The sequence below is a fragment of the Pan paniscus genome, chromosome 13 (assembly GCF_029289425.2).
Source record: "Pan paniscus chromosome 13, NHGRI_mPanPan1-v2.0_pri, whole genome shotgun sequence".
Taxonomy (NCBI): domain Eukaryota; kingdom Metazoa; phylum Chordata; class Mammalia; order Primates; family Hominidae; genus Pan; species Pan paniscus.
In genome coordinates this window covers 73128858-73145840 of record NC_073262.2, presented here as the reverse complement: position 1 = coordinate 73145840, position 16983 = coordinate 73128858, and the positions used below count along the sequence as shown (strand labels likewise).

Here is a 16983-nt window from a genome sequence, read left to right as displayed (position 1 = left end):
CTTTCAAAAGATGACTTTTATCATACGTGAATTATATCTAAATTGAGCTGTTAATAATAACAAAAGGCCTGGACTAAAGCTATGGGAGAAGGGATGAGAGATTCCCAAGGGAACATTTTTTAGAAACTTTAGCAGGTAGTGAGCTGGACCTGGTGATCGATTATTTAAAGGAAGTGAGGAGAAGTCAAAGGTGACTCCTAGTTTCTGGAAGAGAGACAGTGAAGGAACAGAAAGGAGAATGAGATGAAAGAGATACCAAGACACCATGGTTCTCCACGCCATCATGAGAAGAAATGGAAGATGCCAATGAAAGAGAAGAGGGAAGAGTTTCATTTTGTTCAATGGTTAACAACTGTTATGCATCACAGCCTGGTAGATGCAGGTCTCTCATCCAGCGAGCTCGACTGGGAAGGCAAAAACCCCTAGAAGACTTAGAAACTAAGTAAGCCCCAGGCATCTGCAAGTAATCCTTGAAAATCTTTAGAATGTGGGCTTTGTATATTCCTGCCTTCTTGTCATGCAGGTGAGGAAACATCTTTTACAGAATATTGGGTTACTTTCCAGATGTTATATACCGAAGGAGACTAGAATTCAGGTCTCCTTACTAAACTGCATTATTTACTACAATAGCTTCATAAACAAACAATTAGACTCAGCCCTATTCTTTATTTTTTTGAGAGGAAGTCTCACTCCGTCGCCCTGGCTGGAGCGCAGTGGCACGATCTTGGCTCACTGCAACCTCCGCCTCCTGGGTTCAAGCGATTCTCCTGTCTCAGCCTCCCAAGTAGCCACCACACCCAGCTAATTTTTGTATTTTTAGTAAAGACAGGATTTCACCATGTTGGCTAGGCTGGTCTCGAACTCCTAACCTCAGGTGATCTGCCTGCCTCCCAAAGTGCTAGGATTACAGGTGTGAGCCATCACGCCCAGCCTGACTCAGCCCTATTTTTTAGACATTTGCCAGAACACATCCCAATAGATGCAGTTATGTGTTTGCCCTCTGTAGACATTCTGAGAGACTATGCATCAGAATCCATTGACCATAAAAACAATAAATGCTTAGACTGCTTTTCTATGACGTCTCTCAACAGTGTGGCTCCAGCATTTCCAGGTGGCCACTTTCATGCCTAGTCGAGAACATAAAGACTTCCAATTCACCTGGCCCTATTGATGAGGGGATGTTGGGGACACCCTCTTCCTCAAAGGCTCCATGAGTAGAGGCTAAGGAAGGGCACTTCCAAGTCATTTTGCCAGAAAGCTCAAAGATAATAGAGGCAAGAAAGTATTTTAGGTTTGGCCAAGCCTGCAGACTTGGGTAATTTGGGAACTGGGGAAGTCTTTCCCCTTTCTGGAACCCAACAACATGATCCCAAGAACACCACCAGGTGTATACTCAGGGTTTCAGTCCTGAATGCCAGAAAATACAAAAATGTAGAGTAACATTAAATGAGTTTTTATCTTTTATTTACCTCCATTTAATAAACCTTGAATGGCTCTGTTTCCTGTCTTTGATTGTCCTGTCTGCTATTTCCTGCTAAGAGTTTACAAAACAGCATTCTTGAACAGGAAGATAAGAAGTGTACCTATTTGTTGAATAACATCAAGGGAGAAAACTGCTAACTCATCCATTTTGTTAAGTGGTTCAAAAGGATCAAAATACCAATTAACTTGCTGGCTCAGAAATCTTTGATATCCTCAGATTTACTGGCATTTTGAAACTCCTGTTCATACTTGCCTAATGGCTTTCTGATTACGAACAAAGAAGTGCCAATCTGTTCAGCATTTGACCTGTTTTCTTAAATATTTTTATGTATTCAAACATTGTTACAAAAAATACTTGACTAGTCAAATTCATGTGCTAAATTTTTTTTCTTCTTCCACTTCCAAATTTAAGAGGAAAAAAGAAGCTCAAAGACACTTTAAAAAAAAGCCATTTCACCCCTATTTTTAATTTAAAAGCTCTCATTGCTAGGAACTTTTTTTTTTTTTTTTTTTTTTTGCCTTATCTTTTCCATGGAATTTAGCAGAGTTTGGGAGACTTGATAAAGCAAGCTACCATATTTATGACCCATCCTCTCCCGAGAAAATTTTGGAAAAAATGACTTTGGGCACATGTTTCAGAGTGGAAGTAAAAAGACACTAACGATGGCTTAAGGAGTGAGGCAGATTCTACAATGTATTTTTTTTTTCTTGATTGCCTTGTCTTTGTCAGGCATACAATGGATTTCAATATTCCTCTCCAGGCATCCTCAGACAGCAGTGCTTCTCAGAGGTGTTTTTTTTGTTATTGTTTTCCTTATTTCTTCACAGAAAATTCTACTTGTAATCACATTCATACATAATCTCTATGGCAGTTGTTCAGAAAAGAGCGGCATTTCATTCTTAGGCAAAGGCACTTTCTGGGTTAAGAAAGTGCCATGCAATTTATTTCAATAAATATTGATTGAATGCACTGAACTGAAGAGATTAAAAGCATGCATGCTGAAACCAGACTGCCTGGGTTCAAATCCTGGTTCTACATTGACCAGCATGAGACCATGGGAAAATCACTTACTTTCTTTTCATACCCAAGTTTTCTCACCTTTACGTTTTGTAAAATGGGGATGATAATAGAGTCTAGCTTATAGGGTTGTTCTATGGATCAAAAGAGATAATACATTTTAGAATAGTGCCCTAAAATGTCCTGTACTCTTAGGATACTTCAGGTGTTATGTAAGTGTTAATTATCGTATTATATCATGCCAGAACCTGGAAGAACTGGTGCTTGGGTGCATTCAAATCTGGCCCACTTACGGAGGGATACTTTCATCATAACAACAAAATACCTGGAGAACTTGAGACCTAAGGATTTATAACATATAAACATATATGGACATTTAAAATAATGTGATCAGAAGGAAGCTTAACCTGGCTGCTGGATCACTGCAGTTTAGTTGAAGCACAATAAAAATGCAACATTCAAGCAAGTAAATGGTAGCTGGCAACTAGCCAATTACATGTTTGGAGGAGAGCACGCAGGAGGAACAATCTTAGGACACAGGGATGGCCAGAGTAGAGCTACATTTATAAGAATGCATTCCCGTAGATGACGGTCTGACCTTTTCACAAATTCTTCAAAAAGGATGCGGTGGGAATAGCCCTGGCGGCGGATGCTGACTGTCTCCAGAATCCCTGTGGAGCGGAGCTGGGCCAGCACCCTCTCTCGAGAGAACTGCAGGGCCTCTCGGTCATCATTGGGTTTAATGCAGCGCACAAAGTGGGGCTGTCCAACCACCATTTTGGAGAGCAGGTCCATCAGAGAATACTACCAGGGAGAAAAATGCACAAGGAACAAGGTTACCACCAACACAATGGATAATTACAACACAAGCCTGCAGAAGCCTCTGGAGCAGTTCGAGGCTCACAGACCTTCTTGAGGAAGAACATGAAATCAGCAATAGGAGATAATAATGTAAGTTGCACTTATAGCCATCTGCAGATTCAAAACCATTCTTTAAACATCACCTAGTGCCAAGCAATATCCCATATGGCAGAAACTTAGCTAAGAACATGCTCTAGGTTATCCTGTAATTCCACCGCCAGAACTAGAATGCTTGTCGCTGGTATTCCAAGGTGATGTTCCACAATCTGTATCTGTAATTTAAAATGTCCAGCTTTTGAGGAAGGGGCTAATTGCTTCTTCAGCCTAAGAACCATCAGATAGTCTAAGCAAATCCTACAGATACGATTGGTAATAAGGTAGTGGGACAGAAAAGAAAAATACAAAAACAAGGCAAAGAAAATGAGAGAAGTACACAAAAAGAAGACTGTGGTGACTATCAACTAACATACACCAAGCAGCTGGTACTGGGCTCTCACAGCAAGAGGGGAGCAAGGACACGGAAAACCAGGGGGGTGCTTGTGAAGGAGGGCCTCAGTTGTTCCTCAGGGGCGTCCACTGCTGGAGCTCTTCTGGGCACACCTTCAGGAGCTATTATAAGCCAAAGGAACTCAGTTCCATTATTTCATAGTCACTGCTCCTACAGATCAAAATTGGTGTTACCTAGTTTCCAAGGTAACTTATTTTTCAGGTTTAGCATTCGTGAACGGGTATTTTGAGAACACCAACTGGTTGTTATGGGTATATTTCTGAAAAACCGTAAGCCAGAGGCTTTTCTGCTGATAGGGGGGCCCTAAGATCTTGAGGATCACTTCACGGAGTAAATAGAGCTACTAAATCCAGTGGGAAAACACATACAGACACCAAGGGTTACCAGGAGGATGATTTGGTTTGGATATGTGTTTCCTCCAAATCTCATGTTGAAATGTGACCTCTAATGTTGGAAATGGGCCCAGTGGGAGGTGTTTGGGTCATGGGGCAGATTCCCCATGAATGGCTTGGTGCTGTCCTCACGGCAATGAGTGAGTTCTTACTCTATTAGTTCATGCAAAATCGGGTTGTTTAAAAGAGTCTGGGATCTCCCCTCTGTCTTGTTCTCTCTCCATTCCTCCCTCTCTTGCCATGTAACATGTCTGCTCTATGAGTAAAAGCTCCCCGAGGCCTCACCAGAAGCCAAGTAGATGCTGGTGCCAGGCTTGTAGAGCCTGCAGAACCGTGAGCCAATAAACCTCTTTTCTTTATAAATTATCCAGTCTTGGCTGGGCACAGTGGCTCATGCCTGTAACCCTAGCACTTTGGGAAGCCGAGGTGGGTGGATTACCTAAGGTCAGGAGTTCGAGACCGGACTGGCCAACATGGTGAAGCCTCATCTCTAGTGAAAATACAAAAAAAAAAATTGCCAGGCATGGTGGCACGTACCTGTAGTCCCAGCTACGTGGGAGGCTGACGCAGGAGAATCGCTTGAACCCAGGAGGCGGAGGTTGCAGTGAACCTAGATGGTACCACTGAACTCCAGCCTGGGTGACAGAGCCAGACTCTGTCTTAAAAGAAAAAAAAAATTATCCAGTCTCAAGTATTCCTTCACAGCAACATAAAACGGACTAACAGACTAACAGATGAGGATAGAGCCACTGAAGGGGATAGGACCAGGTGTGTCTCCATATAAGAAATAAGTAGCAATTATAAATAACCAAACATCAGAATGATGAGGCAGGGGCCCACCTTCCACAGATGCTATAGCACGACTCAATGCATGGATGGAATACTGGATTCGAAGGTCTGGGGCCCCTGCAATTCATACCGAGCCCAATTCTAGCCTGCCTCTGAAGCACAATTGGCTAGGCTGGACTTCCACGTTTTAGATCCCTGCACCTGCTAGCTTTCCATGGAGCCTTCTATCCAGAGTGCTGGCTCCCAAGTCCTGCCCTTCAGCCTTCCTGGCTCTTCCAGCTTCCCACCCACCTGACCTCTCATCCCTGCCAAGCCCTTTCTTGTGCCAACCCTATCTTACTACTTCATTCTGCTATCCCTGAGATCAGTTCTAAATTTGATCTAACAGCATTTTTTTTTTTTTTTTTTTGAGAGGGAGTCTCACTTTGTCACCCAGGCCTGCAATGGCGCAATCTCAGCTCACTGCAACCTCCACCTCCCAGGTTCAGGTGATTCTCCTGCCTCAGCCTCCCAAGTAGCTGGGATTACAGGCACCTGCCACCACACCTAATTTTTGCATTTTTACTAGAGAAGGGGTTTCACCATGTTGGCCAGGCTGGTCTCTTAACTCTTGACCTCAAGTGATGTGCCTGCCTCAGCCTCCCAAAATGCTGGGACTATAGGTGTGAGCCAATGTGCTCGGCCTAACAGTATTTCTATTGTGAAACTATCTGGACCTTAGCTACCAGTCTCTAAGGGCCTTCCAACTCTAACGCTTTATAATTTGAAGACAAACAAATCTGTGCAAGAGTGTATATGTCTTATCTTTGCTATATAATGTGCATTTAACAGAGCCCTTCTAGAGACCATGTTTTTACCCAAAGGAGGCATTTAACTAGATGAAGTATCAGAAATAGGGATGGCAGAAATGGGAAATAATAGGGCTCAGACAAGTGGGTTTTACAAGGGGTCAATTCAATCTAGGAAAATAAAGTCAATGCTAAGACAGATTCTCTCAGTATCTGAACTTATAAGCCACCTTCTGGAACTTTATTAACTACTTTACTATTCAGTATGCTAGAAAAGTGGCTGCCTCTAGTAGCTTTAAGACCAAGAAGCAGCTCATATGCTAACAGAATCAGTCACTTAATGGGCAGGGTTTTGTGCCCAGTGTTCTCTTCCTTCCTTGCTTCCACCACTTCCCCAACCCAATCTTTCTTGACTCTGTGCTTTGCCCTTGTTTCACTGACTCCATCTGGGCATCTCATAAGAAGGCTTAGACAGTCCTTTTTGGAAGCAGGCAGAATAGAGATCAAGAAGACTCCATACCCGGAAGTAAGAAGCCACAGTTTGCCTCTTCATGTTGGTGGTTTCTTCCGGATGCCGTATCACCTCCAGAGTGTCCACCTGGAAGAATAGGTGGAGGCAAGTGGTTTGAGGATCTAGGCACTTACCTCATGCTCCATGTCTTCCAAAATCTGAAAGCCTGTTTGACCAAATATCTGAGGGGCCATGGTATTTAGGACACAATAGTGTATACTGTGGGGAGAATTTTTCAAAACATAGAAACGAAAGAATATGCATTGTTCTACTCATTTGACAATACCTCACTCTATAAAATACCATATGGTTTCAGTGTAAACCCCTCTTATTTCTATACTTCTACATCTTCTAATGAACCCCTGTTAAATTCTCTAGTAAGGTCATATGAGACCAAACTATTGCTTAAAAGGAAACTTGGCAAAGGGCCATGAGGCGAAATGATTATAAAGACGTGATGGCCCCAAAGCCCAGGTTGTACCACAGGGAATTAGGCCAGCACCAGTTGCCTTCCATGTCTTCAGACTCTGATGCTGCAACACTCCTCCTACCACCCACAGTTCCCATGTGCTCATTGCAGATAGGAGCTCAGGCACCAAATCACTCGGAAACCCAATGGAATGCACCTGTTCTCAATATCTATCCCAACTACCTGGGCTGACTGAAAGGAATTTATTGATGAAAACAATTGTAGGGGCTGACTGCAAGCAGCCTGTGTTCCATTATTATAATGCAACAACAAAAACCCTGCTTTGGTTTGCAGACTGCATGAGTGGCATTTAGCACTGGCCTTGCCGTGGCAGCTTCCCATCTGCTCTGAACAGGTGGCAAGGGTATAAAGCAGAAATGTTTGAAATGGAAGACACTGCTGTCAGCATGTGGGTTAGGCTGGGTGGACTGCCGTCCAGGCAGCCACCTTCCCATGGGGTGAGGATGTCTGCAGCCTTGTTCAATGAAAGTGAAAAACTGGTGCTAAAAGGGGTGGGAGTTAGGAGGGGTGAATAAAGAGGCTTGCCTAAAGGAGTATGTGGGAGACTGTGTGCAAAATGGAAGGAAATGCTTCAATTGGGATGGGTAAAGAAAACAGGTTTATTTAAGAAGGGGAGAAAACATGGAGCTAAGTTTTCAAAACCTAGAAAAACAACCTATCAGTGAGCAGCTCTATGACCCGAGTGAAGACATCAGAGACAGTGCAGCTTTATTTTAATGAGCTGCACGGCAGATGCCATCAGTCCATTCACATGCAGCTGAAACAATGATATAACTGCCTGTAGGTTTGACATTTTAATTTTTTCTAATGGGAAAGGAGGAAAGGAAAGATCCTGGGTTTAGAAAGAAGAGGGAATAAAGAGAAAACACAACACACCAGCACCACCTGCAGAGCGTGTTATACTCTCTCCGCTGTCACCAGATGGGTCCACTCTGGAGGTTTCTTTCCCTTTCTCACCCCCATTTGAGTACAGAACTCAGAGCTGGTGAGGTTTGGGGCAAATTAATCAGGTCTGAAGAAAAGGTCTTGGCTAGGGCCAGCCTTTGGCTAAATTGTAAATTCTGGATTTTCTTCAACTTTTTTCTCCTTATTTTCTTCTTCTACCCTGGCCCCCCCGACCTCCATACATATACATACACACAACTTTGGGAATTTCTCCACCACTTCTTTTTTTTTTTTTTTAAACGGAGTTTCACTCTTGTTGCCCAGGCTGGAGTGCAATGGCACGATCTCAGCTCACTACAACCACCACCTGCCGGATTCAAGCAATTCTCCTGCCTCAGCCTCCTGAGTAGCTGGGATTACAGGCGCCTGCCACCACACCCAGCTAATTTTTGTATTTTTGGTAGAGACGAGGTTTTACCATGTTGGCCAGGCTGGTCTCGAATTCCTGACCTCAAGTGATCTGCCTGCCTCGGCCTCCCAAAGTGCTAGGATTACAGACTTGAGCCACCGTGCTCGGCCCAGCCTTTTTTTTTTTTTTTTTTGAGACTGAGTTTTGCTCCCAGGCTGGAGTGCAATGGTGCGATCTCGGCTCACTGCAACCTCCACCTCCGGGGTTGAAGTGTTTTCCTGCCTCAGCCTCCTGAGTAGCTGGGATTACAGGTGCCCGCCACCACGCCCAGCTAATTTTGTGTTTTTAGTAGAGACAGGGCTTCTCCATGTTGGTCAGGCTGGTCTCAAACTCCTGACCTCAGATGATCCACCCGCCTCGGCCTCCCAAAGTGCTGGGATTACAGGAGTGAGTCACCTCGCCCGGCCTCAGCACTTGTTTTTGTTAAGAGATCCTCCCTGAAGAAGCACCTCTTGCTTTGAACCTGGCTTTTCCTCCTTCATTTCCCTCCCTTTTTATTCAAATTAACTAGTGAGCACCAGCCCCCCAGGCAGCTGAAAAGCTCATTTATAATTTTCTATTGGTAGATGTTTATGAATTGACCTATTACCCTCCCTCAGAACTTATAACAGACACTTAGCATTTGAGAATTTAAGTTTAGTGACCAAAAAATCCTTGATGTGTATTAATTCAGCTGAAACACAATTTAAAAGGAATACTCTTATAAGAAAATTTCACATGTACCCCATAAATCTGCACAAATAAAATATAAATAAATAAAAGGAATAATCTGTATTGTTTTCAAGATCAGCACCAGTTCCCTACAGCAAATTGGAAAAATGCAGAGTTAAGCACCAATTTGCACTCTAAAAGTTATAAGGCTATGTGGTCAGGAGGTAGCTCCCAGCTAGTGACGGGCCCTGTCTAACTGCACAGCATCTGTGTTTCAACAGGACTTTAAATTCTGTCCTTGCAATCACATACAGAGTGATGTTTGGAAATAAAGTAAAAACCTATCCTTTGACATATACAACCTGGAAATGCTAATGCTTATCTGTAATTCACCACCTACATACTTAGTACTGTGTTTGACAGAATAGGTCATATGTCTTTTTTTTTTTTTTTTTTTTTTTTGAGACGGAGTCTCACCCTGTCACCTAGGCTGGAGTGCAATGGTGCAATCTCAGTTCACTGCAACCTCTGCCTCCTGGGTTCAAGCGATTCTCCTGCCTCAGCCTCCTGAGTAGCTGGGATTACAGGTGCACACCACCACGCCTGGCTAATTTTGGTATTTTTAGTAGAGACAGGGTTTCACCATGTTGGTCAGGCTGGTCTTGAACCCCTGGCCTTGAGATCCGCCCGCCTCGGCCTCCCAAAGTGCTGGGTTTACAGGCGTGAGCCACCACGCCCGGCCTAGAATAGGTGATATTGAGAGGTGACAACATGCTAGCAGCCCGTGCTAGCAGCCCTCGCTTACTCTCGGCGACTCCTCTGTCTCAGCATCCACTCTGGCCACGCTTGAGGAGCCCTTCAGCCCGCCGCTGCACTGTGGGAGCCCCTCTCTGGGCTGGCCGAGGCCAGAGCTGGCTCCTTCTGCTTGCGGGGAGGTAAAGAGGGAGAGGTACGGGCCGGGAACCAGGGCTGCGCGTCCCTTGAGAGCCAGCATGAGTTCTGGGTGGGTGCAGGCTCAGTGGGCCCTGCACTGGAAGCGGCTGGCCAGTGCCGCTGGCCACGGGCAGTGAGGGGCTTAGTATCTGGGCCAGCAGCTGCGGAAAGTGCGCCAGGTCCCCCACCTGCCCACACCACGCTCAAATTCTCGCCAGGCCTCAGCCACTTCCCCGTGGGGCAGGGCTCAGGACCCGCAGCCCGCCATGCCCGAGCCCCCCCACCCCCAGTGGGTTCCCATGCGGCCCGAGCCTTGAGCCTCCTCGACGGGCACCACCCCCTGCTCCATGGCACCCGGTCCCATGACTGCCCAAGGGCTGAGGAGTGCAGGAGTGTGGCGCCGGGACTGGCGGGCAGCTCCACCTGCAGCAGGATCCAGTAGGCGAAGCCAGCTGGGTTCCTGGGTGGGGGTGGGGACTTGGAGAACTTTTATGTCTAGTTAAAGGTTTGTAAATGCACCAATCAGCACCTTGTGTCTAGCTAAAGGTTTGTAAATGCACCTATCAGTGCTCTGTGTCTAGCTAATCTAGTGGGGACTTGGAGAACTTTTGTGTTTGGCTAAAGGATTGTAAGTGCACCAATCAGCACTCTGTGTCTAGCTCAAGGTTTGTAAACCCACCAATCAGCACCCTGTCAAAACAGACCAATCAGCTCTCTGTAAAATGGGTCAATCAGCTCTCTGTAAAATGGACCAATCCGCAGGATGTGGGTAGGGTCAGATTAGGAAATAAAAGCAGGCTGCCAGAGCCAGCAGTGGCAACCCGCTGGGGTCCCTTTCCACGCTGTGGAATCTTTGTCCTTTCACTCTTCGCAATGAATCTTGCTGCTGCTCACTCTTTGGGTCCACGCTGCCTTTATGAGCTGTAACACTCACTGCAAAGGTCTGCAGCTTCACTCCTGAAGCCAGCAAGACCACAAACCCACCGGGAGGGACGAACAACTCCGGACGGGAGGAACAAACAAACTCTGGACACACCATCTTTAAGAACTGTAACACTCACCGCGAGGGTCCGTGGCTTCATTCTTGAAGTCAGCAAGACCAATAACCTACCAATTCACAATATGTTATTGGAGTATTTTCTAATTTAAGAATTTAAAAAGGTCTTCGGTTGGCGAGGGATCTCTTGTATATTTGCATATTCATAAGGTTCTCCTGAACTTGGAATGGATCTAAAAGAATTTCCGACAAGGAACAAACCAGAAGTTGCTTCTCTCAGCCTTTTAAACTAGACCTCTCTCTGTATCAGGCCTTCCACGGAGCTCCAAAGCCAGCCCCAAAACTCCAAACCAAAAGGGCTGAGAAGGCTGTTGTGTAGCCTAAGAGTTTGTCTTCCTGAGCTAATTTCATTAATATAATAGTAGTAGCATCATTTAATTTTTTAACCAAAAATGCTTTTAGAAACAACCTGGAAAGTGGGTTCTATTAGGGCATCATCTAGCAAATAATTCTTCCCAAAAGTGGGGATTTGACAAAGAGAAAATCCTCTCCAAAGTATATGTTCTTTACCTTAGGATAAAAAAACAGACCAGAAAAGCTTTCCTAGGCTGAGTGATTGCTATTGACAAACCTGGTTGAAATTCTTGCTAGCTGTGTGGCCATGCACCTGTTACACTCATGTGCCATAGAAGTAGGACATTTCAGTCAATGGTAAACTGTATATACTACAGTAGTCCCATAGATTATAATGGAGCTGAAAAAATCCCATTGCCTAGTAATGTTGTAGACATAATGTCATAGTGCACTTCATTACTCATGTGTTTGTGGTGATTTGGTGTAAACAAACCTGCGCTGCCAATCATATCGAAGCAGAGCATGTACAATAATGTACAGTATATAATACTGGATAATGATAGTAAATAACTATGTTACTGGTTTACGTATTTACAATACTTGTAATCATTATTTTAGCCAGGTGCGATAGCTCATGCCTGTAATCCCAGCACTTTGGGAGGCCAAGGTGCGTGGACCACTTGAGGTCAGGAGTTCGAGACCAGCCTGGCCAACGAAGTGAAACCCTGTCTCTACCTAAATATAAAACTTAGCCAGGCGTAGTGGTGGGCACCTGTAGTCCCAACTGCTCAGGAGGCTGAGGGAGGATAATTGCTTGAACCCGGGAGGCAGAGGTTGTAGTGAGCCACGATCATGGCACTGCACTCCAGCCTGGACAACACAGCGAAACTCTGTCTCAAAGAAACAAAAAAGTAATTATTTTAGGGTGTACTCCTTCTACTTACATCAAAAACAAAACATTAACCGTGGAACAGCCTCAGGCAGGTCCTTTAGGAGGTATTCCAAAAGAAGGCATTGTTATCATAGGAGATGATGACACTATGCGTGTTAGACCTTCTAGTTGGACAAGATGTGGCATTAGTAGAAGACAGTGATATTGATGATCCTGAGCCTGTGTAGGCCTAGGCTAATGTATGTGTTGGTGTCTTTGTTTTTCACAAAAAATTTTAAAAGTAAAAGTAAAAAATTTTTAAATAGAAGTTTATAGAATAAAGATATAAAGAAAGAAGATTTTTGTACAGTTGTACAATGTGTTTGTGTTTTAAGCTAAGTGTTATTACAAAAAAAAAAGTGAAAAAGTCTTTTAGACAGACTTGTCCCAAACCATTCTTTGTTTTACAGGCCTTTTTAAGTTCATAAAAAAAAAGTTAAAGTAAACTAAGGTTAATTTATTACTGAATAAAATGCATTTTAAAATAAATTCAGTATAGCCTAAGTGTACATTATTTATAAAGTCTACAGGAGTGTACACTAATGTCTCAGGCCTTCATATTCACTCGCCACACACTCACTGACTCACCCAGAGTGACTTCCAGTCCTGTAAGCTCCATTCATGGTAAGTGCACTATGCAGGTGTGCCATTTTTAATCTTTTGTACCACATTTTTACTGTATCTTTTCTATGTTTAGATACAAAAATACCACTGTGTTACACTGCCTACAGTATTCAGTACAGTAACATGCTATACAGGTTTGTAGTCTCACAGCGAAAGGCGATAGCTTATAGCCTAGGTGTATAGTAAGCTATAACATCTAGATTTGTGTAAGCACACTCTATGAATGAACGATGACAAAAATCACCCAATGACGGAGTCCTCGGAATATATCACTTTATTAAGTGACTGATGACTGTATTTAACTTTTAAAAGCCTGTTTTCCTCATTAATAAAATTGGTTAGTCAAAACTGCTGCCTTGCGCACATATAACAAATAACATTAGTTCTCCTTCCATCATTACTGTGATTGATTTAGTTTTAGCGTAGTTTTAAATATCAAGGATGCAAAGTGCGTTCAGTGGCAGAAAGAGAGTTCTGCTACCATGCAACTCAGCAAGGAGATCTTTATATTTATTGGTAAGAAAAATAGTTCTAATGAAACTGTTGGGGTACAGAAACATATACCCCATGTTGAACTGGGTTCATATACCCCATGTTGACATGTTGAACTGAAGAAGAATCAAGGTCTCTCTGATACCCCCAACCCCCATCTCTTAATCCTCTGTCTCTCCCATAGCCCAGGATGAAGCTGTTCTCTGAAATTCATTTATCTGCCTAAAGCCTAGACCCACCAAAGAAAACAATTACCTGTGATCCCTTCCCTGAGTTTTTCATTAACTAAACTCCTATCACAGGAAGAAGGGCTGCAGTCTGTCAACACAACTGGACAGACTTGTCCCAAACCATTGTTTGTTTTGCAGACCTAACAGACTTTGTCCCAGGCCATTGTATGTTCTTCAAGGCCATTAAATTCCCCTAAAATCATTTACCGCCCCCCCCACCAAAATATCCACACTTCTCCATCTCCCTCAAGAAGGGTATATAACCATCTGTGTACCATTTGTCTGGTGGGTAATCACTCTGTGATTCTCCCCTATTCCCGTTAATACATCTGTATGCATTTTCTCATATTAATCTGCCTCTTGTCAGTTTATTTTCAGCAAACTTTCAGAGAGTGAGGAAGTCTTCCCTTGGCCCCTATAAGACCAATATCAAAATGATCAATAGAAGCCATATTCTGGACAAAACCATTGTCTGTCTAACCCAGTATACTTTCCTCCTACAACACGGACTTACAAAACAATGTAAGTCAGTTGGAGCTGAGCAAGCGTGCTTTCTGCCCACATGATAAACATCCTGTTTGGTTCCTTGTGAATGGTTAGCCTTCAGAGTAGTCATGAGTAAGTTTTACAAATTGTGTTACAGTCCCTACACCACAGCAGTTGAGCAAGCTTCTATATACATATGGGCTCCACACATGGAATTTTAAATAGTTATCAAAACTTGAGTAATACAGTATCTGTTGAGTGTTTCCTATCTGAAATCACCGTACTAAACACTTCCTATGTTATGTCACTAAATTCTCAAAATAACCTATGAGGTAAATAATATTATTCTTCCCATACCACATATGAGGAAGTTAAGACTAACATATTTTAGGTAGAATTCCCAGAGTCCTACAGCCAGTAGACAGCCATGCCTATATCTGAACCCACTTTGATTCCTAAACCATATTTCTTAAACATTATATACTGCCACTGAAACCACCTTTGCAAAAATTATAACTGAGACAATTATTACAGTGAAAAGAGATCTGATGACTCCATCTTGCTTCTAACCTCCAGCCTGTCCTTGTTCATTCCTGGGTGTAGGCCGAACTAACTTTAGGAGGAACTTATAGTTTCGCTTTGAAACAAAGACAATAACAGCCCTTTCCCAAAACAAATCCCCTTCCTGCCTGGGGACTAGACTGCCTTTGCAGGACTAACAAATTAGCCACAAGATTAGAAATCATGGTTTAGGAGTCATGCAGCTGGAGACTGCAAGATTCTAAATTTTTCCAAATTGCTCCTGGGGATAACATCAGTATTGTAAGACCTAAGATCAATGCTTGAGGTATTTTACAGACCCTGCACTCGATGGATCAGCTAGCACCATCCAGCTCAATAAACTGGCTCATCTGGTCTTGTGGCCTCAACCCAGGAATTGACTCAGTGCAAGAGGACAGTTTCAACTCCCTATGATTTCATCTCTGACCTGACCAATCAGAACTCCTAATGCACTGTCCCCCCTACCCACAGAATTATGCTTAAAAATTCGGATCCCCAAATTCTCTGATTTTAGTAATTAAAAAAACTCTGGTCTCCCACATAGCTGGCTCTATGTGAATTACTCTTTCTCTAGTGCAATTCCCCTGTCTTGATCAATTGGCTCTGTCTAGGCAGTGGGCAAGGTGAGCCCGTTAGGTGGTTACAAATTTGGGGGCTGGTCTGGGATTGCCTTTGTGGCTACCTGCCCGTGGTTCGGTAGCCCCTCTCCTTTGATGGATCCAGAGGCCAGCCCAAGCAGCCACCTAGTTCTCTTGGATTAGGGGCTGACTCGGGCACTGTCTCTACTGGCAGGTCACTGCCAGCCCAATATGCATGAATTTAATTGCAATAGAGAAATAGTCCTGTGGAGACATTTCATAACTGTAGCCCCATGGTAGGATGTCGGTCTGTAGCTCCACCACAGGGTGTCTGTAACTGGAGCCGTATCGCAAGGCGTGTCTCTGTCTGTATCGCAGGGCGTGTCTCTGTCTGTAGCCCAATCTTGGAGTGTCTGTAGCTGTAGCCCCATTATCGGTGTCTGATTTGGTGAGTACTCTAGGAGCTGCCAACACTTCCTCCCTTCTCCTGATACGTTTGGCTCCTTCAAGGTCTCAGCTGGCCCTCCCTAATGAGTAAGAAGAGTCTTGGTTCCGGAGATTTCTCCTCAATCAGGAAGATTTTGGGGAGATTTCTCAGATGGAGAATAGGAGGTTAGTTTGGAAGGAATACTCTTGGAATTCTTGGCAAGGGATCTTGATTTGCAAGGCCTTCTGTCTATCTTGTCTTTGTTGTGTGTGTGTTTGTATGCGTGGAATGGATCTCTGAAGAAACTGCTAACCAAAGTCCAGCAGGCCTAACTTGAAGAACCCTCTGTAAGTGTAATCGCATTCGGTTAGCCCTGATGAAAGCTCAACAGGCCTGACTCTGTGATTCTCCACTCTTCGTCTTGCCCAGAGACCACTCATTGAATTCCTGGTTGGAGGTCATCCCTCCTCACCTTAAGTGGATCAAAGATGACAGAGACCAATGGGAGAAAGTTTGAGCCTTGTTAGGTCAATATTGGGTGTGGAATGAGGTGACTAGTGTCTGTTTTGTTATGCGTATTTTGCTTAGACTGGGATGGAAAATGTTAATTCGGTTCCTCATGCAGACTATCGGGCGGCATCTTGCAAAACTAGAAAGCTTTTGCCTATGGTTCCATAAAACAGAAAGTGATCATTTTCTTTTGTAATGGGGCTTGGCCCCCCAGCTATGGTGTGGTGAGCAGGGTCATCAAAAGCTGCTCTGTTTTCTGAAAGTTGCAGAGAAAGGGAGCCCAGAAACCTGGTACCTGGTATGCTGGCAAAAAGGGTAAGAATTTCTTACCAGCCAGGTTTCTGGTCAGTTGGTCGCTCTCTCTTTCTCTCTCGTGTGTGTGTGTGTGTGTGTGTGTGTGTGTGTGTGTAAATGGTAAACATCACTGTTAGTCTCTTCTGCAAAGGTATGATTAATAGAAAAAAAGGATTTGTGAAACTCGTCTTATTAGGCTGCAGCAAATCTGGTGTACTTTGTGCAAAGAATTTGTCTTTCTGTAATGGAGAGGCAGTGCCACAGGATAGAACGTGGGCTGTGGACCCCTAAACCCCTACTTTTCAAGCCAGCCTGGCAGGCTTGTCAGTTACAAACTTTGCTGCAGGCCCCTGAAACCAATACCGGATGAAGTTTCTCATGTTGTTTTATGTCCTTAAAATCTTAACCATGTGACCATGTGGGGATACTTTATTTTAGTCTCTGCCATCCAGAGGACAAGGATTTTGTGGTTCATGTCATAGCTAGTCCTAAAAATTATCTTAAGCACTTTAAAGCCTTTGCAAGCTCAAAATTGGCTACTCTAGGCCTCTTTTGGGAAGAACAATAGGAAATGCTTAATGTTGTAGTTCCATAGCTAAGGCTTTGTTTTTTTGACAATGGCAGCCTAGGTTCAATTCTTCGCTTAGGAAATCAGTCCTTTCTGGTTTGTTATTTGTGTAACTTTTTGCCATTTATTGATTATTTTCCCCTATGGACGGCTT

The 16983-nt window shown here is 43.8% G+C and overlaps 1 protein-coding gene across 1 annotated transcript in view; it reads right to left on the bottom strand.

The window, feature by feature from the left end:
* The window catches only part of MYO3B (myosin IIIB), a 482619-nt gene that overhangs the window by 183179 nt on the left and 282457 nt on the right, over nucleotides 1-16983 (bottom strand). Inside the window, exons 24-25 of the mRNA XM_063595441.1 lie at nucleotides 6359-6436; nucleotides 3099-3304 (exon numbers count right to left, since the gene is read on the bottom strand). Of these exons, the coding sequence (XP_063451511.1) occupies nucleotides 3099-3304; nucleotides 6359-6436 (284 nt within the window). The remainder of the gene's footprint in view (nucleotides 1-3098; nucleotides 3305-6358; nucleotides 6437-16983) is intronic.